At 59.3% G+C, this 26,278-nt stretch overlaps 1 protein-coding gene across 1 annotated transcript; it reads left to right on the forward strand.

Annotated features, from left to right (window-relative positions):
• The first annotated feature begins 59 nt into the window (after positions 1-59).
• UBAC1 (UBA domain containing 1) lies at positions 60-26,049 on the forward strand. Its single transcript, XM_078882924.1, has 10 exons — positions 60-483; positions 4,035-4,155; positions 5,397-5,470; positions 6,409-6,519; positions 7,201-7,303; positions 8,488-8,605; positions 12,163-12,499; positions 15,012-15,098; positions 16,824-16,965; positions 22,145-26,049. The coding sequence occupies exons 1-10, from the start codon at positions 340-342 to the stop codon at positions 22,258-22,260; spliced, it is 1,353 nt and encodes a 450-aa protein (XP_078739050.1). The 5' UTR covers positions 60-339; the 3' UTR covers positions 22,261-26,049.
• Positions 26,050-26,278: the final 229 nt, after the last annotated feature.

A 26,278-nucleotide genomic window follows, 5' to 3' on the forward strand; every position in this document is an offset into this window, starting at 1 on the left:
CCTACGTAATATGGCGGAAGTGGCAACACTCCACGATGACGTCACGTGCCCCCCCCCACCTCTCCCCCCACCACCCCACCCCATCCCCACCACCCGCGTCTTGCCTGATCGGTGCCCGAGGCTTCTTCGGCCAGAGAGGGGAACGGTGGGAGCCGCGAGGAGGTTGGAGTCGGGGTTGGGGGTAGAGAGAGAGAGACAGAGAGAGGTGGTCAAGGAGGTCCCTGCCGCCACCGCTGCTGCTGAAGCCGACAGCGCCCGCCCGCCCGTGACACCCCCGGCCAAACTCCCCCTCAACCCACCACCACCACCATCATCACCACCATCACCACCATCACCACGATGTTCGTCGAAGAGGAGAAGATCTTCGCGGCCCAGGCGCTGCTCCTGCGCCTCACCGTGCTCGCGGCCGACGGCGCCGAGTGGCGGGGCGAGGCGGCCGAGGCGGCGCCTTTGCGTGAGCTCAAAGAACGCGCCCTGCCGCAGGTAGGCCCGACGGCGCATCCTGCGGCCTTGCCTGAGCGGCCCGCGGCAAATGCCTCGAGTCGGCGGGCAGAGACCCCCACCCTAGACACCCCCCCCCCGACCCTAAACAGAACGTGGACAATTCGTTACTATTTCGATTTAAAGCTTTCGTGACTGCAGCAGGGATTCATCTTCTTGGTTCTTTCGGTAAAGTCACGTAGAAGGGAAATAATACAATAAAAAATATATAACATAATAAAATAATTCTCACATGCATATCAAGAGGAATTTAGCATATGTATGGGAAATGCAGAAATTCCACTTGATAGGTAAATTCCTTTGTCAAGGCGCTCTTCCCCCTCCAACCCAGCTTAAATAGTCGTTCCAAGCCTGGTGGTGTTCATTCAGACGCTGTCTTCCCGACAGACCTGTTCTTCACCTGAGGCCTGCTGCTTGCGTTGTGGCCGAAACGTCGTGAGAATTGTATTTTATTATGTTTTGTTTTTATTATTTTATTATTTCCCTTCTACGTGATTTTACCGAAAGAACCAAGAAGATGAATTCGTTACTAGTCCAGCACTACACCGGTGTCAATATATAAATGTGTCGTTAAACCCGCCACCACCCGACACCGCCAATTCGTTACTTTCCCACACACACAAACATCGCACCTGTTCGTGTGCTGAACGAGTCAAGTCATTGGCCGTGTGTTTGTTTACTTGACGCAAACCTCAGGAAATCGCTGTGCCACATTTCTATATGATGGTGTTTGACGTTAGGGTTTTTGGTTCAGGCGGTGAGAGCGAGTTGAGTGGGGGTGAGGATTTTGGCCGCATAGAGAGTTGAATAAACGGGCACGGCACGGGCTAGAGAAGAGATGGAGTGATGTGGTACAGGAGGACGTGGAGCTAGCTGAGTGGACTTGCCGATGACTGGTACCAGCGGTGTCAAGATCGGCCTCAGTGGAGGAGGCTCGTGAAGGACGCTACTGGGCAGTTGGAGGCAGTCGCCCTCCAACAACAACGGAGGGCAGAGGAGCGACGCTCACAACAACGAGCGGAGCGCCGGGTGGCTAAAGCACAGCAAGTTGGCACAGTAGGGGGCACAGGTGGTGCATCAGCCAGTCATCTCGGTCATCTTGGTCAGTTGACCCGTAGCACCTGCTGGGTCTGCCCCGTGACCTGCACCTAGCCTGGCACATTATGGGGTACAGCTGGTGGTGCATCTACCAGTCATCTCAGTCAGCCAACCCATGGCACCTGCTGGGTCTGTCCCCGTGACCTGCACCTAGCTTGGCACAGTAGGGGGGTACAGCTGGTGGTGCATCTACCAGTCATCTCAGTCAGCCAACCCATGGCACCTGCTGGGTCTGTCCCGTGACCTCCTGCACCTAGCCTGGCACAGTAGGGGGTTACAGCTGGTGGTGCATCTACCGGTCATCTCAGCCAACCCACGGCACCTGCTGGGTCTGTCCCGTGACCTCCTGCACCTAGCCTGGCACAGTAGGGGGGTACAGCTGGTGGTGCATCTACCGGTCATCTCAGTCAGCCAACCCATGGCACCTGCTGGGTCTGTCCCGAGACCTCTTGTCAGAGATCGCCTAAAAGTGCACCTGGCCTGGCACAGGCGCCGTGGTGACATCACCCTCACTTCGTGGCGAGTGGCGGGTGTTGGTGAGGCGTTGTGTGTGGCGGAGAGGGGGTGGTGAGCGAGCGGGTGAGTGATTGGGGTGGTGATCGATTCTTCGTTTGCGGTAGCCAGGTTTCGCTTCGGATAAATTACAAAGCATCGATTATCCGGTGGCTTCGGTGGGGGGGGGGGGGTGCCGGATTAAAAAAAAAATGCTGGATCATCACTAATCATCGCTATTGTGCAGTGCAAGTCACGACAACTCACCCACTCACCTATTCATTCACCCACTCACCTACTCATCTATTCACTCACCCACTCACTTAGTCACTCACCCACTCACCTATTCACTCACCCACTCACTTAGTCACTCACCTATTCACTCACCCACACATCTATCCACTCATCTATTCACTCACCCACTCACCCACTCATCTATTCACTCACCCACTCACTTAGTCACTCACCCACCCACTCACCACATGGCAGGTCACGACAATTCACCCACCCACTCATCTATTCACTCACCCACTCACCTACTCATCTATTCACTCACCAACTCACTTAGTCACTCACCCACTCACCTATTCACTCACCCACTCGGCTATTCACTCACCTACTCATCTATTCACTCACCCACGCACCTACTCATCTATTCACTCACCAACTCACTTAGTCACTCACCCACTCACCTATTCACTCACCCACTCGGCTATTCACTCACCTACTCATCTATTCACTCACCCACTCACCTACTCATCTATTCACTCACCTACTCACCTATTCACTCACCCACTCACCTATTCACTCACCCACTCGGCTATTCACTCACCTACTCATCTATTCACTCACCCACGCACCTACTCATCTATTCACTCACCAACTCACTTAGTCACTCACCCACTCACCTATTCACTCACCCACTCGGCTATTCACTCACCTACTCATCTATTCACTCACCCACTCACCTACTCATCTATTCACTCACCTACTCACCTATTCACTCACCCACTCACCTATTCACTCACCACAATCTTTCACCGTCTCTACGTTTTACATTTTCCTCCGTCTCTACATTCTTAATCTTTCGCTGTCTCTCTGTTCCTTCATTGTTTAATGAAACATAATAAAATAATGTTCATGTTTAATAATAGAATGTTTTATTGTTATATTTTAATTATTTAAATTCTACGTGACTTTACCGAAAGAACCAAGAAGATGAATCCCTGCAGTCACGAAAGCTTTAAATCGAAACTATACGTTTAACTCGCTACTTCGCCTAATATATACAGTGATACCTCGGTTCACGAACTTAATTCGTGAACTGACTCTGGTCGCGAACCGAGTTGGTCGTGAACCGAGGCACATTTTCCCACAGGGTTCAATGTAAATCCGGTTAATCCGTTCTGACCTTTTTTTTTGGTTTTTGAATCACAAAAATATGAAACAAATTACAATACACATTAGTACTGTACAGTATAGTAATGTATAAAGAGAGAACACTAACCTTGCTTGAGATGACTTCAGTAAGCACTCAAACGGGTGAACTGTACAATACAGTAAGTACAGTATTGTACAGTACAGTACAGTGGTACAGTACTGTATGTGCTAAAAAGCACACCAAAAAGCAAAAAGTCACTGAAAGTGTCTTGACAGTACTCACAGTACTCACAGTACTTCTTTCTGTGTCTCTGCTTCTCTCCACGATCTTCCTACAGGAAGTCACGACCACGTGACAGCCTGGAAATAGCATTAAAATGGCCGCGGCTCCTGTTCGTGCAACCGGAGCGGAGTTCGTGAACCGGAGCATATTTTTATGAACTTTTCTGTTCGTGAACCGAGTTGTTCGTGAACCGAAGCGGAGTTCGTGAACCGAGGTATCACTGTATATCGGTTTGCCGTGACCCCCCCTCGCCATGCCTCCCCCCCCGCTCCCTCCGTAGTGCGTGCCAGGAGCGGCGGAAGACCCTAAAGCCGCCAGCCACTACAAGCTGGTGCACGTGGGCAGCGTGCGGAGCCTGGCGGACTCACGCACGGCCGCGCAGGAGGGACTGCAGGACCAGGGTGAGAGGCAGAGGTCGCAAACGGGTTTTGATTCCTTACCCGTAGCCGTACCCGGCCGCACCAGGGTCGCAAACGGCTACCCGTACCCGGCCGGGTACGGGTATCGGGTAGGGTACGATTATCGGGTACCCGGTTGCGACCTCTGGGATGAAGCCATGTTGCAGGCGCGGGTGGGTTGATTCTAGGAACTTGAATTGTGAGAAGAGACAAGACGTTGGGAAATGAGTGACAAACGGTGACTCACCAGTGACTCACGGTCTACCCGTACCCGTACCCGGCCGCACCAGGGTCGCAAACGGCTACCCGTACCCGGCCGGGTACGGGTAGCCGGGTATCGGGTAGGGTACGGGTATCGGGTACCCGGTTGCGACCTCTGGGATGAAGCCGTGTTGCAGGCGCGGGTGGGTTGATTCTAGGAACTTGAATTGTGAGAAGAGACAAGACGTTGGGAAATGAGTGACAAACGGTGACTCACCAGTGACTCACGGCCTACCCGTACCCGTACCCGGCCGCACCAGGGTCGCAAACGGGTACCCGTACCCAGCCGGGTACCCAGCCGGGTACGGGTAGCCGGGTATCGGGTAGGGTACGGGTATTCGGTACCCGGTTGCGACCTCTGGGATGAAGCCAGCGGCGATGATCTGACCCGGTCCTGGGCTTGTGGTGAACGTCGCCGCTGGGGGAGCAAAAGGCGGCCGGGCGCGGTGCCGGCCACCCACCCCCCTCGTGTGCCGCCGTGCCGGCCTTCAATGGCGCGGCGGCTGCTGCTGCTGCTGCTACTCGCTAACTGCACTTGCCCCGACAGCCTGCTAAGGCTACACGGGGGACCTTTGTCTTAGCGCGCGGGGCAGCAGCGTGCACGGCTGTTGGCGCGCCGCTCGACGAACCCGGCGGAAACCCGACTTCGGTTCCCGCTCGCGGCCAACACCACCGGTGGCGTTTAACTGAACCGGCCCTGGGCCTCCCCTAGGTCGACTCGGCCTCAAAATGATGTACCCGGCGCGGCCGCCACCGCCTACTAACAGCGCTTGTCTTGATTGGAAGCTTCCGTGACGGCGGGGAATCCACGCTCTTTCTTTCTTTCCTTCGGTAAAGCCACGTGGGCGGGGAAAATGCGATCTGTTATTTTTGTTCCTACGCGCGTGACTTTGCCGAGGGTGGAGCGCTCGCCTTGTGAAGGCTGCACCGGCTGTCGCGTTGGGGGGTTGTTGGCGGGAACCTTTTTGCGTTTGTCTCCGCAGATGTACTGCTGCTGATTCGTCGGCGCCCCCCGCCACCGCTTCCCAAGATGACCGACGTGGCGTCCGAGGAGAAGGTTTGCTCCCCTCCTCCGCTTTGCACACTCGGGACCAGCGAGCTCGGCGCACGCGAAACGTCGCGCTCAGTTTGTCAATGTTGTGGTTTGGATCTCCCAACACGTGCCGGTGGTGCTGTAGTAGTATACTACACTATACACTACACACTATACTATACACTACACTACACTATACACTACACTATACACTACACACTATACACTACACTACTATACACTATACTGCACACTACACTATACACTACACTACACACTAGTGCTGTACTAGTATACTACACTATACACTACACTTTACTATACACTACACTATACACTAGTGCTATACTAGTATACTACACTATACACTACACACTAATGCTGTACCAGTGACGAATTGGCCACGTTCTGTTTCCGTGACAACCCTTCCTGGTTGGCTGTGCCGGGTGGTGGCGGGTATTAACGACACATTAACACATTTACACGATCTAACCCAAAAACCTCTGTTAAGCGCGATAGCTTTGTCTGCGTAGTGATAGGTTTTTACCCTTTCAACTGGCACAAAAACTGACAACCTTTATACAAGGCATCATATTTGCAATAACCACAACACAAGCTTGTACGACGTGTGTGCGTGCTTGCGTGTGTGCGTGCGTGTGTGTGTGTGTGTGTGTACGACGTGTGTGCGTGCGTGCGTGTGTGTGTGTGTGCGTGCGTGTGTGTGTACGACGTGTGTGCGTGCGTGTGTGCGTGCGTGTGTGCGTGCGTGTGTGTACGACGTGTGTGCGTGCGTGCGTGCGTGTGTGCGTGCGTGTGTGTGTACGACGTGTGTGCGTGCGTGCGTGTGTGTGTGCGTGTGTGTGTGTGTACGACGTGTGTGTGTGCGTGTGTGCGTGCGTGCGTGTGTGCGTGCGTGTGTGTGTACGACGTGTGCGTGTGCGTGCGTGCGTGTGTGCGTGTAGCGGAAGGCGGAGCAGAAGGCCCCGGACCGTGATGCCATCGTCCAGGCGACGGCGGGCGTGCGGGCGAGGAATGCGTCGCGCACCACCACCGCCCCCCCCAACATCCGTGACGTGAGAAGTGGCCGCCTGCTCCTCCTCCTCCTCCTGTTGTTGTTGTTGTCCGTGCGTGTCCGCTGGCGTGCGTGCCTGTGTGTGTGTGTGTGTGCTCGTGTGTTTATGGAGGAAACATTTAGGCTGGCCTGCCTACGATCCATCCTGGGTTTAACCTGCAGGCTGGATTGTGTGAGGAGCTCACAAATCCTTGAAAGATCTGGGCAAAGTCCCATCGGTGAGCTCCTCCGGCAGGCAAGGCTGCGTTGGCTGGGTCATGTAGCCCGCATGCCCAGCCACCGCATGCCTAAGCAGCTTTTGTTCCGCCGGATCGAGGGGGCTAAACGGGCGCGGCACGGGCTAGAGAAGAGATGGAGTGATGTGGTACAGTAGGACGTGGAGCTGAGTGGACCCGGGTTCGATTCCCGCTCACGGCCAACACCGGTGACGATTATCTGAACCGGTCCTGGGCCTCCCCTAGGTCGACTCGGCCTCAAATGAGTTACCTGGTGCGGTGTGTAAACATCGCCACTGGGGAGACAAAGGCGGTCGGGCGTGGTGCTGGCCACCCACCCCTTCGTGCGTCACAGCACCGACCTGCATACGTGCTGCTACTCGCTCACAGCACTTGCCTCGACAGCCTGTTAAGGCTACACGGGGGATCTTTGTCTGTTTCTGTTTGTGTGCGTGCTGGCATCACAGTTCCACACGGACCTGCGCAAGATCCTGGTGTCGCTCATCGACGTCGCACAGAAGCTGCTCGCTCTGAACCCCGAAGCGGTCGACTTGTTCCGCACCGCCAACGGTGCGGCGCTCGCTCACCCGCTCACTCGCCCGCTCACTCGCCCGCTCGCTCGCTCACCCGCTCGCCCGATTGCCGCCCGCTCACCCGCTCGCCCGCCCGCTCGCTGATTTGCTCGCTCGCTCGCTCGCTCGCCCACCACTTGCCAGCACTAGCCACTCACTCGCTAACACCGCCACTCACTCGCTAACACCGCCACTCGCAAATCACTCGCTCGCCACTCACTAATACTCGCCACTCACTCGCCACTCACTCGCTAACACCGCCACTCGCAAATCACTCGCTCGCCACTCACTAACACTCGCCACTCACTCGCCACTCACTCGCCACTCACTCGCCACTCAGTCGCTAAAAACTGGCCACCCATCCCTACGTGTGCCGTTCCGGCCTTCATAGGTGCTGCTACTCGCCAACAGCACTTGCCCCGACAGTCTATTGAAGGCTACACGGGGGATCTTTGTCTGTGTGTGTAGTGCTAACAGCACTTGCCCCTACAGTCTGTTGAAAGCTACACGGGGGGATTTTTGTCTTTGTCTGTGTGTGTAGTGCTAACAGCACTTGCCCCGACAGTCTGTTGAAAGCTACACGGGGGGATCTTTGTCTTTGTCTGTGTGTGTAGTGCTTACAGCACTTGCCCCGACAGTCTGTTGAAGGCTACACGGGGGACCTTTGTCTTTGTCTGTGTGTGTAGTGCTTACAGCACTTGCCCCGACAGTCTGTTGAAAGCTACACGGGGGATCTTTGTCTGTGTGTGTAGTGCTAACAGCACTTGCCCCTACAGTCTGTTGAAAGCTACACGGGGGGACCTTTGTCTTTGTCTGTGTGTGTAGTGCTTACAGCACTTGCCCCGACAGTCTGTTGAAAGCTACACGGGGGATCTTTGTCTGTGTGTGTAGTGCTAACAGCACTTGCCCCTACAGTCTGTTGAAAGCTACACGGGGGGACCTTTGTCTTTGTCTGTGTGTGTAGTGCTTACAGCACTTGCCCCGACAGTCTGTTGAAAGCTACACGGGGGACCTTTGTCTTTGTCTGTGTGTGTAGTGCTTACAGCACTTGCCCCGACAGTCTGTTGAAGGCTACACGGGGGATCTTTGTCTTTGTCTGTGTGTGTAGTGCTAACAGCACTTGCCCCGACAGTCTGTTGAAGGCTACACGGGGGACCTTTGTCTTTGTCTTTGCGTGAGCAGCCATGCTGGATGACGACGTGGAGGCTGAGCGGCCACCTGAGGTGGAGGGGGCGCTGACGCAGCTGCTGGAGATGGGCTTCTCAGAGAGCCGCGCCAGCGTGGCGCTGCACTCCAACGAGTGGGTGCACACTCGCTGGCTCACACTCGCTCACACTCGCTCACTCACACTCGCTCACACTCGCTCTCACACTCGCTCACACTCGAGGTGGAGGAGGCGCTGACGCAGCTGCTGGAGATGGGCTTCTCAGAGAGCCGCGCCAGCGTGGCGCTGCACTCCAACGAGTGGGTGCACACTCGCTCACTCGCTCACACTCGCTCACTCACACTCGCTCACACTCGCTCACACTCGCTCACACTCGCTCACACACGCTCACTCACACTCGAGGTGGAGGGGGCGCTGACGCAGCTGCTGGAGATGGGCTTCTCAGAGAGCCGCGCCAGCGTGGCGCTGCACTCCAACGAGTGGGTGCACACTCGCTCGCTCACACTCGCTCACACTCACGCTCACACTCGCTCACGCTCATACTCACTCACACTCGCTCACAATTGCTCACGCTCACACTCGCTCACACTCGCTCACTCACACTCGCTCACACTCACTCGCTCACACTCGCTCGCACGCTCGCTCACACTCACTCACACGCTCACACTCGCTCACACTCGCTCGCTCACACTCGCTCGCTCACACTCACTCGCTCACACTCGCTAATGTTCGCTCACACTCTCTCGCTCACACTCACGCTCACACTCCCTCTCTCACACTTGCTCACACTCGCTCACACTCACGCTCACACTCACGCTCACACTCACTCAGGCTCACTCACACACACTTGCTCACACTCACTCGCTCACACTCGCTCGCTCACACTCACTCGCTCACACTCGCTAACGCTCGCTCAAACTCACTCGCTCACACTCGCTCACACTCGCTCGCTCATACTCACTCGCTCACACTCGGCCATATTCGCTCAATTTCGCTCACACTCGCTCACACTCACTCGCTCACACTCGCTTGCTCACACTCGCCCATACTCGCTCACTTTCGCTCACACTCACTCGCCAACAAGTGGGTCTACACTCAAACGCTCGCACTCGCTCACACTCCTCACGCTCGCTCACACTCCTCACGCTCGCTCACACTCCTCACGCTCGCTCGCACGGGTCAAACCTCACCCCTGCTCAGCCTACACTTGCTCGCTCACACACCTCACTCACTCTTGTCACTCACCGTGTCAGCCGCTCGCTCGCTCGCTCATTTGCACTCTCACCCGCTCACCCGCTCGCTCGCCCACCCGCCCACCCAACCTCAACCACCCTCACCTACTCTTAGTTCTTTCGGTAAAGTCACGTAGGTAAAAAATGAAATTAAAATTAATAAAAATAAAACCCCTACCGTCACTCACCCACACCCACCCTCACCCACCCTCACTCACCCTCACCTACCGTCACTCACCCACACCCACCCTCACCCACCCTCACCCACCCTCACCTACCGTCACTCACCCACACCCACCCTCACCCACCCTCACCCACCCTCACCTACCGTCACTCACCCACCCTCACCCACCCTCACTCACCCTCACTCACCCTCACCTACCGTCACTCACCCACACCCACCCTCACCCACCCTCACTCACCCTCACCCACCCTCACCCACCCTCACCCACCCTCACCCACCCTCACTCACCCTCACCCACTCTCACCCACCCTCACCTACCGTCACTCACCCACACCCACCCTCACCCACCCTCACTCACCCTCACCTACCGTCACTCACCCACACCCACCCTCACCCACCCTCACTCACCCTCACCCACCCTCACCCACCCTCACCCACCCTCACTCACCCTCACCCACTCTCACCCACCCTCACCTACCGTCACTCACCCACACCCACCCTCACCCACCCTCACTCACCCTCTCCCACCGTCACTCACCCACACCCACCCTCACCCACCCTCACCTACCGTCACTCACCCACACCCACCCTCACCCACCCTCACCTACCGTCACTCACCCACACCCACCCTCACCCACCCTCACTCACCCTCACCCACCGTCACTCACCCACACCCACCCTCACCCACCCTCACCTACCGTCACTCACCCACACCCACCCTCACCCACCCTCACTCACCCTCACCCACCCTCACCCACCCTCACCTACTGTCACTCACCCACACTCACCCTCACCCACCCTCACTCACCCTCACCTACCGTCACTCACCCACACCCACCCTCACCCACCCTCACTCACCCTCACCTACCGTCACTCACCCACACCCACCCTCACCCACCCTCACTCACCCTCACCTACCGTCACTCACCCACACCCACCCTCACCCACCCTCACTCACCCTCACCCACCCTCACCCACCCTCACCCACCCTCACTCACCCTCACCCACTCTCACCCACCCTCACCTACCGTCACTCACCCACACCCACCCTCACCCACCCTCACTCACCCTCACCCACCGTCACTCACCCACACCCACCCTCACCCACCCTCACCTACCGTCACTCACCCACACCCACCCTCACCCACCCTCACCTACCGTCACTCACCCACACCCACCCTCACCCACCCTCACTCACCCTCACCCACCGTCACTCACCCACACCCACCCTCACCCACCCTCACCTACCGTCACTCACCCACACCCACCCTCACCCACCCTCACTCACCCTCACCCACCCTCACCCACCCTCACCTACTGTCACTCACCCACACTCACCCTCACCCACCCTCACTCACCCTCACCTACCGTCACTCACCCACACCCACCCTCACCCACCCTCACTCACCCTCACCTACCGTCACTCACCCACACCCACCCTCACCCACCCTCACTCACCCTCACCCACCCTCACCTACCCTCACCCACCCTCACTCACCCTCACCCACTCTCACCCACCCTCACCTACCGTCACTCACCCACACCCACCCTCACCCACCCTCACTCACCCTCACCCACCGTCACTCACCCACACCCACCCTCACCCACCCTCACCTACCGTCACTCACCCACACCCACCCTCACCCACCCTCACTCACCCTCACCTACCGTCACTCACCCACACCCACCCTCACCCACCCTCACTCACCCTCACCTACCGTCACTCACCCACACCCACCCTCACCCACCCTCACTCACCCTCACCTACCGTCACTCACCCACACCCACCCACACCCACCCTCACCCACCCTCACCTACCGTCACTCACCCACACCCACCCTCACCCACCCTCACCTACCGTCACTCACCCACACCCACCCTCACCCACCCTCACTCACCCTCACCCACCGTCACTCACCCACACCCACCCTCACCCACCCTCACCTACCGTCACTCACCCACACCCACCCTCACCCACCCTCACTCACCCTCACCCACCCTCACCCACCCTCACCTACTGTCACTCACCCACACTCACCCTCACCCACCCTCACTCACCCTCACCTACCGTCACTCACCCACACCCACCCTCACCCACCCTCACTCACCCTCACCCACCCTCACCCACCCTCACCTACTGTCACTCACCCACACTCACCCTCACCCACCCTCACTCACCCTCACCTACCGTCACTCACCCACACCCACCCTCACCCACCCTCACTCACCCTCACCTACCCACACCCCCCACTTGCCCCGCCCACCCCCCCCCCCAGCATGTCGGTGACTCGCGCGATGGAGTGGCTCATTGAGCACGAGCACGACTCAACGGCCGCCACCACCACCTCCACCACCACCACCACCTCCTCCACCACCTCCACCTCCTCCACCACCTCCACCTCCTCCACCTCCACCTCCTCCGCCCCGGCGATCACGGGGCCAGTGGTGGCGACGGCCTCGTGGTTGCCCCGCCCCCCGGTGACCCCCCCGGTGACCCCAGCGGCCCCTCGGTCGCCCAGGGGCGGGGCCCAAGGAGAGGTCGCGACCCCGGACGACCTCACGGAGGTGTTCCGCCGGATCCGGCGCCGGCGGGAGTTCCGGCCGGACCCGATGGTGAGTGCAAGCCCGGCGCGATTGCCGCAATTGCCGCAACCGTGGCAACCACCGCAACCACCGCAACCACCGCAACTCACACCTCGGATTAGGTGGCTACGCGCAGTGCGAAAGAAGTTCAACATGCATGCAACCACCGCAACCTCCTCAACCACCGCTGCCACCGCTGCCACAGCAACAGCCGCAACCACCGCAACCACCGCAACCACCGCTGCCACAGCAACAGCCGCAACCACCGCAACCACCGCAACTACCGCTGCCACAGCAACAGCCGCAACCACCGCAACCACCGCAACCACCGCTGCCACAGCAACAGCCGCAACCACCGCAACCACCGCAACTACCGCTGCCACAGCAACAGCCGCAACCACCGCAACTACCGCAACCACCGCTGCCACAGCAACAGCCGCAACCACCGCAACCACCGCAACTACCGCTGCCACAGCAACAGCCGCAACCACCGCAACCACCGCAACTACCGCTGCCACAGCAACAGCCGCAACCACCGCAACTACCGCAACCACCGCTGCCACAGCAACAGCCGCAACCACCGCAACCACCGCAACCACCGCTGCCACAGCAACAGCCGCAACCACCGCAACCACCGCAACTACCGCTGCCACAGCAACAGCCGCAACCACCGCAACTACCGCAACCACCGCTGCCACAGCAACAGCCGCAACCACCGCAACCGCCGCAACCACCGCTGCCACAGCAACCACCGCAACTACCGCTGCCACAGCAACAGCCGCAACCACCGCAACCACCGCAACCACCGCAACTACCGCTGCCACAGCAACAGCCGCAACCACCGCAACCACCGCAACCACCGCAACCACCGCTGCCACAGCAACAGCCGCAACCACCGCAACTACCGCTGCCACAGCAACAGCCGCAACCACCGCAACCACCGCAACCACCGCAACCACCGCTGCCACAGCAACAGCCGCAACCACCGCAACTACCGCTGCCACAGCAACAGCCGCAACCGCTGCAACCAGAGCAACCGCATCAACCGCCGCCACTGGGATCGGAACCCACGACCGCCTGTAGACCAGGCGAGGTAGTCGACATCTCCTAGCCACCGTGATGATGATGATGATGAGAGAGACACGCAGACTCCAAATCTACAGCAGCAGGCATCGTCAGGGTCGGGATCGAATCCGCGACCTCCTGTAGACCAGGAGAGGTAGTCAACATCTAGCCACTGATGATGATGAGAGAGACACACAGACTCCAAATATACATGAGTAGGCATCAGAGTCGGGATCGAACCCACGACCTCCTGCATACCAGGCGAGGTAGTCAACATCTCCTAGCCACCGTGATGATGATGAGAGAGAGACACGCAGACTCCACATATACAGCAGCAGCAGGCATCATCAGGGTCGGGATCGAACCCACGACCTCCTGTAGACCAGGCGAGGTAGTCAGCATCTCGTAGCGACGCTCGCAGGGTGGGTGGGCGTTGCTGACGGGGGCGCTGCTGGTTGTGGCTGTGCCAGAGGTCGCAACCGGGTACCCGATACCCGTACCCTACCCGATGCCCGGCGACCCGTACCCGGCCGGGTACGGGTAGCCGTTTGCGACCCTGGTGCGGCCGGGTACGGGTAGGGTACGGGTAGGGTACGGGTAGGGTACGGGTAGGGTACGGGTAGGGTACGGGTAGGGTACGGGTAGCGTACGGCTACCCGTACTCGGCCGGGTACGGGTACCTGTTTGCGACCCTGGTGCGGCCGGGTACGGGTAGGGTACGGGTAGGGTACGGGTAGGGTACGGGTAGGGTACGGGTAGGGTACGGGTAGGGTACGGGTAGGGTAGGGTACGGGTAGGGTACGGGTAGCGTACGGCTACCCGTACTCGGCCGGGTACTGGTACCTGTTTGCGACCCTGGTGCGGCCGGGTACGGGTAGGGTACGGGTAGGGTACGGATAGGGTACGGGTAGGGTACGGGTAGGGTACGGGTAGGGTACGGGTAAGGTACGGGTAGCGTACGGGTACGGGTAGGGTACGGGTAGGGTACGGGTACGGGTAGGGTAGGGTACGGGTAGGGTAGGGTACGGGTAGGGTAGGGTACGGGTAGGGTACGAGTAGGGTACGGGTAGAGTAGGGTACGGGTAGGGTAGGGTACGGGTAGGGTACGGGTAGGGTAGGGTACGGGTAGGGTACGGGTAGGGTACGGGTAGGGTACGGGTAGGGTAGGGTACGGGTAGGGTACGGGTACGGGTAGGGTAGGGTACGGGTAGGGTATGGGTACGGGTAGGGTACGGGTAGGGTACGGGTAGGGTACGGGTACGGGTAGGATAGGGTACGGGTAGGGTACGGGTAGGGTACGGGTAGGGTACGGGTACGGGTAGGATAGGGTACGGGTAGGGTACGGGTAGGGTACGGGTAGGGTACGGGTAGGATAGGGTACGGGTAGGGTACGGGTAGGGTAGGGTACGGGTAGGGTACGGGTAGGGTAGGGTAAGGAATGAAAACGCGTTTGCGAGCTCTGGGCTGTGCGGGGCAGGCGCTGGCGGCGCTGCTGGAGATGGGCTTCGAGGAGAAGGACATCGTGGAGGCGCTGCGAGTCAACGGCAACAACCAGGAGGCCGCTGTGAGTGCTGCTGTGTGGTGTGTGTGTGTGGGGTGTGTGTGTGTGGGGTGTGTGCTGTGTGGGGTGTGTGTGTGGTGTGTGCGTGGTGTGTGGTGTGTGTGGTGTGTGGTGTGTGATGTGTGCGTGGTGTGTGTGGGGTGTGTGTGTCTGTGGGGTGTGGTGTGTGTGTCTGTGGGGTGTGGTGTGTGGTGTGTGTCTGTCTGTGGGGTGTGTGTGCTGTGTGTGTGGGGTGTGTGCGTGGTGTGTGTGGGGTGTGTCTGTCTGTGGGGTGTGTGTGTGTGTCTGTCTGTGGGGTGTGTGTGTGTTTGTGGGGTGTGTGTGTGTCTGTGGGGTGTGTGTCTGTCTGTGTGGGGTGTGTGCGTGGTATGTGTGGGGTGTGTGTCTGTGGGGTGTGTGTGTGTCTGTTTGTGGGGTGTGTGTGTGTCTGTAGGGTGTGTGTCTGTCTGTGGGGTGTGTGTGTGTGTGTCTTTGTTGTGTCTGTGGGGTGTGGTGGGGGGGGGGGGTGTGTGGTTCTGCGTGTTTGTGTTCTGCGCGTGTTTGATGTGTGGTGTGTGTTTGTGTGTTTGTGTGGTGTGTCTGTTTTTGTGTGTTGTGTGTTTGTGTGGTGTGTGTGTGCTGTGTGTGTTGTTTGCTGTGTGGTGTATGCTGGGTGTGTGTGTGTGTGCCGTGTGTGCTGTGTGTGTGCTATGTATGTGCTGTGTGCGTGGTGTGTGTGTACGCGCTGTGTGTGCTGTGTGTGCTGTGTGTGTGTGCGCTGTTTGCATGTGTGTGTGTGTGCTGTGTACGTGTGTGTACTGTGTGCTGTGTGTGCGTGCTGAGTGCGAGTGGCTGCCTCATATACACTTTGCTGTGTGTGCTGTACGTGTGCTGTGCGTGTGTGTGTGCTGTGCGTGTGTGCTGTGCGTGTGTGCTGCGTGTGCTGTGTGTATGCTGTGTGTGTGTGCGTTGTGTGAGTGGCTGCCTGGTTCATTGTGCGTGTGTGCTGTGTGTGTGAGTGCTGTGCGTGCTGTGTGTGTGTGTGCTGTGTGTGTGTGTGTGCGTGTGTGTGCTGCACACTGTGTGTGTGTGTGTGCGGTGTGTGTGTGTTGTGTGAGTGGCTGCCTGGTTGACTGTGCTGTGTGTGTGTGCGTGCTGTGTGTGTGTGCATGCTGTGTGCGTGTGTGTGCTGCACACTGTGTGTGCTGAGCGCTGTGTGTGTGCGTGTTTGTGTGTGCGTGTTGTGTATGTGTGCTGCACACTGTGTGTGTATGTGCTGTGTATGCGCTGTGTGTGTGTGTGTGCTGCACACTGTGTGTGCGTGTGTGTGTGTGCTGCACACTGTGTGTGTGTGCTGCACACTGTGTGTGTGTGTGCTGTGTATGCGCTGTGTGTGTGTGTTGCACACTGTGTGTGCGTGCTGTGTGCTGTGTGCGTGTGCTGTGTGTGTGTGTATGTGCTGTGTATGCGCTGTGTGTGTGTGTGTGCTGCACACTGTGTTTGTGTGTGTGCTGCACACTGTGTGTGTGCTGCGTGTGTGTATGTGCTGCACCCTGTGTTTGTGTGTGTGCTGCACACTGTGTGTGTGTGCTGCACATTGTGTGTGTGTGCTGCACACTCTGTGTGCGTGCTGTGTGTGTGTGAGTGCTGTGCGTGCGCTGTGTGTGCGTGTGTGCGCTGTGTGTGTGTGTGTGTGCTGCACGCTGTGTACGTGAGTGTGTGTGCTGTACACTGTGTGTGTGTGCGCAGTGCGAGTGGCTGCTGGGGGAGCGCGCTGGCGCTGCCTCCGAGGGCGGCGAGGGAGGCCTGTCCCCCGGCAGCCCGCTGCTGCACGCCATCCTGGAGAACCCCGTGGTGCAGCTGGGACTCACCAGGCCCAAGATCCTGCTCGGTACGGACACTGCACCTCCCTGCACCTACCTCCCTGCACCTCCCTGCACCTCCCTGCACCTCCCTGCACCTCCCTGCACCTCCCTGCATCTCCCTGCATCTCCCTGCATCTTCCTGCATCTCCCTGCACCTCCCTGCACCTCCCTGCATCTCCCTGCATCTCCCTGCACCTCCCTGCACCTCCCTGCATCTCCCTGCATCTCCCTGCATCTCCCTGCATCTCCCCGCACCTCCCCGCACCTCCCTGCATCTCCCTGCATCTCCCTGCATCTCCCTGCATCTCCCTGCACCTCCCTGCCTGCATCTCCCTGCACCTCCCTGCACCTCCCTGCACCTACCTGCATCTCCCTGCATCTCCCTGCATCTCCCTGCATCTCCCTGCACCTCCCTGCACCTCCCTGCATCTCCCTGCACCTCCCTGCATCTCCCTGCATCTCCCTGCATCTCTCTGCACCTCCCTGCATCTCCCTGCACCTCCCTGCACCTCCCTGCACCTCCCTGCATCTCCCTGCATCTCCCTGCACCTCCCTGCACCTCCCTGCATCTCCCTGCATCTCCCTGCATCTCCCTGCATCTCCCTGCATCTCCCTGCACCTCCCTGCACCTCCCTGCATCTCCCTGCATCTCCCTGCACCTCCCTGCATCTCCCTGCATCTCCCTGCACCTCCCTGCATCTCCCTGCACCTCCCTGCATCTCCCTGCATCTCCCTGCACCTCCCTGCATCTCCCTGCACCTCCCTGGACCTCCCTGCATCTCCCTCCCTGCATCTCCCTGCATCTCCCTGCATCTCCCTCCCTGCATCTCCCTGCATCTCCCTGCACCTCCCTGCATCTCCCTGCACCTCCATGCACCTCCCTGCATCTCCCTGCACCTCCATGCATCTCCCTGCACCTCCCTGCATCTCCCTGCACCTCCCTGCATCTCCCTGCATCTCCCTCCCTGCATCTCCCTGCATCTCCCTGCACCTCCCTGCACCTCCCTGCATCTCCCTCCCTGCACCTCCCTGCACCTCCCTGCACCTCCCTGCATCTCCCTGCATATCCCTGCACCTCCCTGCACCTCCCTGCACCTCCCTGCATCTCCCTGCATCTCCCTGCATCTTCCTGCATCTCCCTGCACCTCCCTGCACCTCCCTGCATCTCCCTGCATCTCCCTGCATCTCCCTGCATCTCCCTGCACCTCCCTGCATCTCCCTGCACCTCCCTGCACCTCCCTGCATCTCCCTCCCTGCATCTCCCTGCACCTCCCTGCATCTCCCTGCACCTCCCTGCATCTCCCTGCACCTCCCTGCATCTCCCTGCATCTCCCTCCCTGCATCTCCCTGCATCTCCCTGCATCTCCCTGCATCTCCCTCCCTGCATCTCCCTGCACCTCCCTGCATCTCCCTGCATCTCCCTGCATCTCCCTGCACCTCCCTGCATCTCCCTGCATATCCCTGCATCTCCCTGCATCTCCCTCCCTGCATCTCCCTGCATCTCCCTGCATCTCCCTGCACCTCCCTGCATCTCCCTGCATCTCCCTGCATCTCCCTGCACCTCCCTGCATCTCCCTGCATCTCCCTGCATCTCCCTGCACCTCCCTGCATCTCCCTGCATCTCCCTGCATCTCCCTGCATCTCCCTCCCTGCATCTCCCTGCATCTCCCTGCATCTCCCTGCATCTCCCTCCCTGCATCTCCCTGCACCTCCCTGCATCTCCCTGCATCTCCCTGCATCTCCCTGCACCTTCCTGCATCTCCCTGCATCTCCCTACATCTCCCTGCATCTCCCTGCACCTCCCTGCACCTCCCTGCACCTCCCTGCATCTCCCTGCATCTCCCTACATCTCCCTGCACCTCCCTGCATCTCCCTGCACCTCCCTGTACCTCCCTGCATCTCCCTGCATCTCCCTGCACCTCCCTGCATCTCCTTGCACCTCCCTGCATCTCCCTGCATCTCCCTGCACCTCCCTGCATCTCCCTGCACCTACCTGCATCTCCCTGCATCTCCCTGCATCTCCCTGCACCTCCCTGCATCTCCCTGCACCTCCCTGCATCTCCTTGCACCTACCTGCATCTTCCTGCATCTCCCTGCATCTCCCTGCACCTCCCTGCATCTCCCTGCACCTCCCTGCATCTCCCTGCACCTCCCTGCACCTCCCTGCATCTCCCTGCATCTCCCTGCACCTCCCTGCATCTCTCTGCACCTCCCTGCATCTCCCTGCACCTCCCTGCATCTCCCTGCATCTCCCTGCACCTCCCTGCATCTCCCTGCATCTCCCTGCATCTCCCTGCACCTCCCTGCATCTCCCTGCACCTCCCTGCACCTCCCTGCATCTCCCTGCATCTCCCTGCATCTCCCTGCACCTCCCTGCATCTCCCTGCATCTCCCTGCACCTCCCTGCACCTCCCTGCATCTCCCTGCATCTCCCTGCATCTTCCTGCATCTCCCTGCACCTCCCTGCACCTCCCTGCATCTCCCTGCATCTCCCTGCATCTCCCTGCATCTCCCTGCACCTCCCTGCATCTCCCTGCACCTCCCTGCACCTCCCTGCACCTCCCTGCATCTCCCTCCCTGCATCTCCCTGCACCTCCCTGCATCTCCCTGCACCTCCCTGCATCTCCCTGCACCTCCCTGCATCTCCCTGCATCTCCCTCCCTGCATCTCCCTGCATCTCCCTGCATCTCCCTGCATCTCCCTCCCTGCATCTCCCTGCACCTCCCTGCATCTCCCTGCATCTCCCTGCATCTCCCTGCATCTCCCTGCACCTCCCTGCATCTCCCTGCATCTCCCTGCATATCCCTGCATCTCCCTGCATCTCCCTGCATCTCCCTCCCTGCATCTCCCTGCATCTCCCTGCATCTCCCTGCATCTCCCTGCATCTCCCTGCACCTCCCTGCATCTCCCTCCCTGCATCTCCCTGCATCTCCCTGCATCTCCCTGCACCTCCCTGCATCTCCCTGCACCTCCCTGCATCTCCCTGCACCTCCCTGCACCTCCCTGCACCTCCCTGCATCTCCCTGCATCTCCCTGCATCTCCCTGCACCTCCCTGCATCTCCCTGCATCTCCCTGCACCTCCCTGCATCTCCCTGCATCTCCCTGCACCTCCCTGCACCTCCCTGCACCTCCCTGCATCTCCCTGCACCTCCCTGCATCTCCCTGCACCTCCCTGCATCTCCCTGCACCTCCCTGCATCTCCCTGCATCTTCCTGCACCTCCCTGCATCTCCCTGCACCTCCCTGCATCTCCCTGCACCTCCCTGCATCTCCCTGCATATCCCTGCATCTCCCTGCACCTTCCTGCATCTCCCTGCATCTCCCTACATCTCCCTGCATCTCCCTGCATCTCCCTGCACCTCCCTGCACCTCCCTGCACCTCCCTGCATCTCCCTGCATCTCCCTACATCTCCCTGCACCTCCCTGCATCTCCCTGCACCTCCCTGTACCTCCCTGCATCTCCCTGCATCTCCCTGCACCTCCCTGCACCTCCCTGCATCTCCTTGCACCTCCCTGCATCTCCCTGCATCTCCCTGCACCTCCCTGCATCTCCCTGCACCTACCTGCATCTCCCTGCAGCTCCCTGCATCTCCCTGCACCTCCCTGCATCTCCCTGCACCTCCCTGCATCTCCTTGCACCTACCTGCATCTCCCTGCATCTCCCTGCATCTCCCTGCACCTCCCTGCATCTCCCTGCACCTCCCTGCATCTCCCTGCACCTCCCTGCATCTCCCTGCATCTCCCTGCACCTCCCTGCATCTCCCTGCACCTCCCTGCATCTCCCTGCACCTCCCTGCATCTCCCTGCATCTCCCTGCACCTCCCTGCATCTCCCTGCATCTCCCTGCATCTCCCTGCACCTCCCTGCATCTCCCTGCACCTCCCTGCACCTTCCTGCATCTCCCTGCATCTCCCTGCACCTCCCTGCATCTCCCTGCATCTCCCTGCACCTCCCTGCACCTCCCTGCATCTCCCTGCATCTCCCTGCACCTCCCTGCATCTCCCTGCATCTCCCTGCACCTCCCTGCATCTCCCTGCATCTCCCTGCACCTCCCTGCATCTCCCTGCATCTCCCTGCATCTCCTTGCACCTCCCTGCATCTCCCTGCACCTCCCTGCATCTCCCTGCATCTCCCTGCATCTCCCTGCATCTCCCTGCACCTCCCTGCATCTCCCTGCACCTCCCTGCATCTCCCTGCATCTCCCTGCATCTCCCTGCACCTCCCTGCATCTCCCTGCACCTCCCTGCATCTCCCTGCATCTCCCTGCATCTCCCTGCATCTCCCTGCACCTCCCTGCACCTCCCTGCACCTCCCTGCATCTTCCTGCACCTCCCTGCACCTCCCTGCATCTCCCTGCACCTCCCTGCATCTCCCTGCACCTCCCTGCATCTCCCTGCACCTCCCTGCACCTCCCTGCACCTCCCTGCACCTCCCTGCATCTCCCTGCATCTCCCTGCATCTCCCTGCACCTCCCTGCACCTCCCTGCACCTCCCTGCATCTCCCTGCACCTCCCTGCATCTCCCTGCATCTCCCTGCACCTCCCTGCACCTCCCTGCATCTCCCTGCATCTCCCTGCATCTCCCTGCATCTCCCCGCACCTCCCCGCACCTCCCTGCATCTCCCTGCATCTCCCTGCATCTCACTGCACCTCCCTGAATCTCCCTGCATCTCCCTGCATCTCCCTGCACCTCCCTGCATCTCCCTGCATCTCCCTGCATCTCCCTGACCCTCCCTGCATCTCCCTGCACCTCCCTGCATCTCCCTGCATCTCCCTGACCCTCCCTGCATCTCCCTGCACCTCCCTGCATCTCCCTGCATCTCCCTGCATCTCCCTGCACCTCCCTGCATCTCCCTGCATCTCCCTGACCCTCCCTGCATCTCCCTGCATCTCCCTGCATCTCCCTGCATCTCTCTGCACCTCCCTGCACCTCCCTGCATCTCCCTGCATCTCCCTGCACCTCCCTGCACCTCCCTGCATCTCCCTGCACCTCCCTGCACCTCCCTGCATCTCCCTGCATCTCCCTGCATCTTCTGGCCGGGCGTGCGTTGGGTGCGTTGGGTGGCGCTGGCCACCCTCTCGTGTGCCGCTGTGCCGGCCTTCATAGGTGCTGCTGCTCGCTCGCAGCACTTGCCCCCCCCCCAAGAGAGTTCCGTGGCAAGGGCTCACCCCGGGGTTTGGCCTTTGCGTTGTGCCGTGAGTGCAGCCTTCGAGGACATGCTGGAGAACCCGGTGAACAGCGCCCAGTGGATGAACGACCCAGAGACCGGGCCGGTCATGCTGCAGATCTCACGCATCTTCCAGACGCTCAACCGAATGTGACCCTGTCGCTCACACACCCGCTACGCGCTCCACCCGCCACGCGCTCCACCCGCCACGCGCTCCACCCACCCCACGCTCCACCCACCACGCGCTCCACCCGCCCCACGCTCCACCCACCCCACGCTCCACCCGCCCCACGCTCCACCCACCCCACGCTCCACCCACCCCACGCTCCACCCGCCCCACGCTCCACCCGCGACGCTCCACCCGCCCCACGCTCCACCCGCCCTACGCTCCACCCGCGACGCTCCACCCGCCATGCTCCACCCGCCCCACGCTCCACCCGCCCCACGCTCCACCCACCCCACGCTCCACCCGCGACGCTCCACCCGCCCCACGCTCCACCCACCACGCGCTCCACCCGCCCCACGCTCCACACCCCCCACTACCGGCAGCAGACTCACGCACGGAGACAGCTGCCACTAGGGGTGCCCCTAGGCGAGACCACGCAGCGGCAATCATCCCCTACGGCTGGCAGCGGACTCACGCCCCAGGTCAAAGAGCCGACTCCTGGTCTCGTGACTTCTCACCCGGTGACACAAAACCAACGTGACCTCGCTCACCCTGCACACCGACCCTCCGTTCCACCCTCCACATACAAGCCGCGTGCCCTCTCTTACCTTACACCCTCGGCGCATGTAAACACATTGTCCTGCGGAGGGAGCTGGTAGGAACACGTTGGGTTGCTCGGTCAATGGCCAGGGTCAACGGCCAGGGCGTGGTGTATTCCCGCAAATAGGGCCGACTGTGAGGGCGGGCACAAGCCGGCGTGAGTAGGTTAAACGTTGAGTTTTATAAGGGCACTACGGGGTGACCAGCCCCTCCCCACCCAGCCCCACCCCTCCTACCCACCACCCAGCCCCACCAGCCCCTCCCCACCCAGCCCCACCCTCTTCACCCTCCTGTAGACCAGGCGAGGTAGTTGACATCTCCTAGCCACCGTGATGATGATGAGAGAGAGACACACGCAAACTCCAAATATACAGCAGCAGCAGGCATCATCAGGGTCGGGGATCGAACCCATGACCTCCTGTACACCAGGCGAGGTAGTTGACATCTCCTAGCCACCGTGATGATGATGAGATAGAGAGAGACACGCAAACTCCAAATACACAGCAGCAGCAGGCATCGTCAGGGTCGGGATCGAACCCACGACCTCCTCCATACCAGGCGAGGTCGTCAACATCTCCTAGCCACAGTGATGATGATGAGAAAGACACGCAAACTCCAAATACACAGCAGGCGTCAGGGTCGGGATCGAACCCACGACCTCCTGTACACCAGGCGAGGTAGTTAACATCTCCTAGCCACCGTGGTGATGATGAGAGAGAGAGAGACACGCAAACTCCAAATATACAGCAGCAGCAGGAATCTTCAGGGTCGGGATCCAACCCACGACCTCCTGCACACCAGGCGAGGTTGTTGACATCTCCTAGCCACTCACCCTGCACCTTCACCTCTCTCAGCTCCCCCCCCCGTCCCTCCACTCACCCGGCCGCCACCCCCGCACCACGTGGGAGCCGGTGGCCACGTGTCTGCCCTGGGCCCCGCCATGCAGGGGGCCTCCCTACCGCCGTGCCCCCCCCCCCCCAGCCCCACATGGACATCGTCTTGTTGAGGCGGTCATTGTGGGCAATCCGCACGCCCCCCCCCACCCCCCGCGGGACATTCAGTTGCCGGGGTTGGCCAGTTGTGTGTGCGCGTGCACGTGTGTGTGTGTGTGTGCGCGCGTGTGTGTGTGTGTGTATGTATGTGTATGTGTGTATGTGTGCGCGTGTGTGTGTATGTATGTATGTGTATGTGTGTATGTGTGCGTGTATGTGTGTGTGTATGTGTGTGTGTGTATGGGTGTATGTGTGCGTGTGTGTATGTGTGTGTATGTGTGTGTGTGTATGTGTGTGTGTGTATGTGTGTGTGTCTGTGTGTGTGTGTGTATGTGTGCGTGTATGTGTGCATGGGGATCTGTGTCTGTGGGGAGCGGTGGTGTTAGTGGTTAGCGCTACGGATCCGGCGACACGAGTTCGATTCCCGCTCACGGCCAACACCAGTGACGATTATCTGAACCGGTCCCGGGCCTCCCCTAGGTCGACTCAGCCTCAAATGAGTACCTGGTGAGGTGTGTAAACATCGCCACTGGGGAGACAAAGGCGGTCGGGCGTGGTGCTGGCCACCCACCCCCTCGTGTACCATGCCGGCCTTCATAGGTGCTCGCTAACAGCACTTGCCCCAACAGTCTGTTCAGGCTATATGGGGGATCTTTGATCTTTGATGTGTGCATGTATGTGTGTGCGTGTATATATGTCGGCCTTCATAGGTGCTCGCTAACAGCACTTGCCCCAACAGTCTGTTCAGGCTATACGGGGGATCTTTGTGTATGTGTGTGTATATGTGGACAAAGTCCCATCGGTGAGCTCCTCCGGCAGGCAAGGCTGCGTTGGCTGGGTCATGTAGCCCGCATGCCCAGCCACCGCATGCCCAAACAGCTTTTGTTCGGCCGGATCGAGGGGGCTATACGGGCGCGGCACGGGCTAGAGAAGAGATGGAGTGATGTGGTACAGTAGGACGTGGAGCTGAGTGGACTTGCCGATGACCGGTACCAGCGGTGTCAAGATCGGCCTCTGTGGAGGAGGCTCGTGAAGGACGCTGCTACTGGGCAGTTGGAGGCAGTCACCTCAACGTGCACCTAGCCTGGCACAAGCGTCGTGGTGACGTCACCGCCACTTAGTGGCGAATGGCGGTTGTTGTTGTGAATGTGAGTGGTAGTGTAGTGCTTAGCGCTACGCTACGAACCCGGCGGCCCAAGTTCGATTCCCAATCACGGCCAACGCCAGTGAAGATTGTCTGAACCGGTCCTGGGCCTCCCCTAGGTCGACTCAGCCTCAAATGAGTACCTGGTGCGGTGTGTAGTAAACATCGCCACTGGGGAGACAAAGGCGGCCGGGCATAGTGTTGGCCACCCACCAACTCGTGTGCCGTGCCGGCCTTCATAGGTGCTACTCGCTAACAGCACTTGCCCCTACAGTCTGTTAAGGCTACACGGGGGATCTTTGTCTGTGTGTGTCTGTGGGGAGCGGTGGTGATAGTGGTTCGATTCCCGCTCACGGCCAACGCCGGTGACGATCATCTTCACCGGTCCTGGGCCTCCCCTAGGTCGACTCAGCCTCAACTGAGTACTGGGGAGACAAAGGCGGCCCTGCGGGTGTCGTGTTGACCCACCCACCCCCTCTTGTGCCACTTTGCCGGCCTTTCATAGGCGCTCGCTAACAGCACTTTGCTCAACAGCCTGTTAAAGCTATACGCGGCGGGGGGGAACTTTGTCTTTTTGGGGCCGTCAATAAATGACGTCACGCACCTGGGGGGTGGGGGGGGGTCAGACATTTGTGACGATGTGTGACGGGGGGGGGGGGGTCTTGTTGGTTCTTTCGGTAAAGTCACGTAGAATGGAAATAAAAAAAAAATTAAACACAATAAAATGTTTTATAATGTTATTTTATGTTTTATTTTTATTAATTTATTATTTCCATTCTACGTGATGACTTTACCGAAAGAACCAAGAAGATGAATCCCTGCAGTCACGAAAGCTTTAAATCGAGGTGGGGGGGGGGAGTTTGATAAACGTGACCTCACATCAAAATGCGAAACTTTAAATAAATATAGACAACACGTTCTACTTAATTAAATAGACTTTTTAATAAATGTTTTCTCCTACATCAGAGTGCAACGCCACATTAAATACGCACTACGATGGCAATATTTTAAAGCGATTTGAAGCATGTTTTATATTTTTTTGGGGGGGTGGGGGGGGAGCTTTGTGACGTCATATTTGAGGGGGGGGGGGTTAAAAAATCGTCCAAAATCGCGTGACGTCATTTATGGACGGCCCCTTTTGTATGTCCGATGAACTTCTTTCGCACCGTACTATGTAGCAAACCGTGCTCATCGGAGGCACGGGGAGAGGGGGGGGGAGGAAAACTTAACACAAAAAACCAGTCGTAAAGAAATGAGTCTCCTAACTACA

This window comes from Lampetra fluviatilis, chromosome 68 (genome assembly GCF_964198595.1).
Source record: "Lampetra fluviatilis chromosome 68, kcLamFluv1.1, whole genome shotgun sequence".
Lineage (NCBI taxonomy): Eukaryota > Metazoa > Chordata > Hyperoartia > Petromyzontiformes > Petromyzontidae > Lampetra > Lampetra fluviatilis.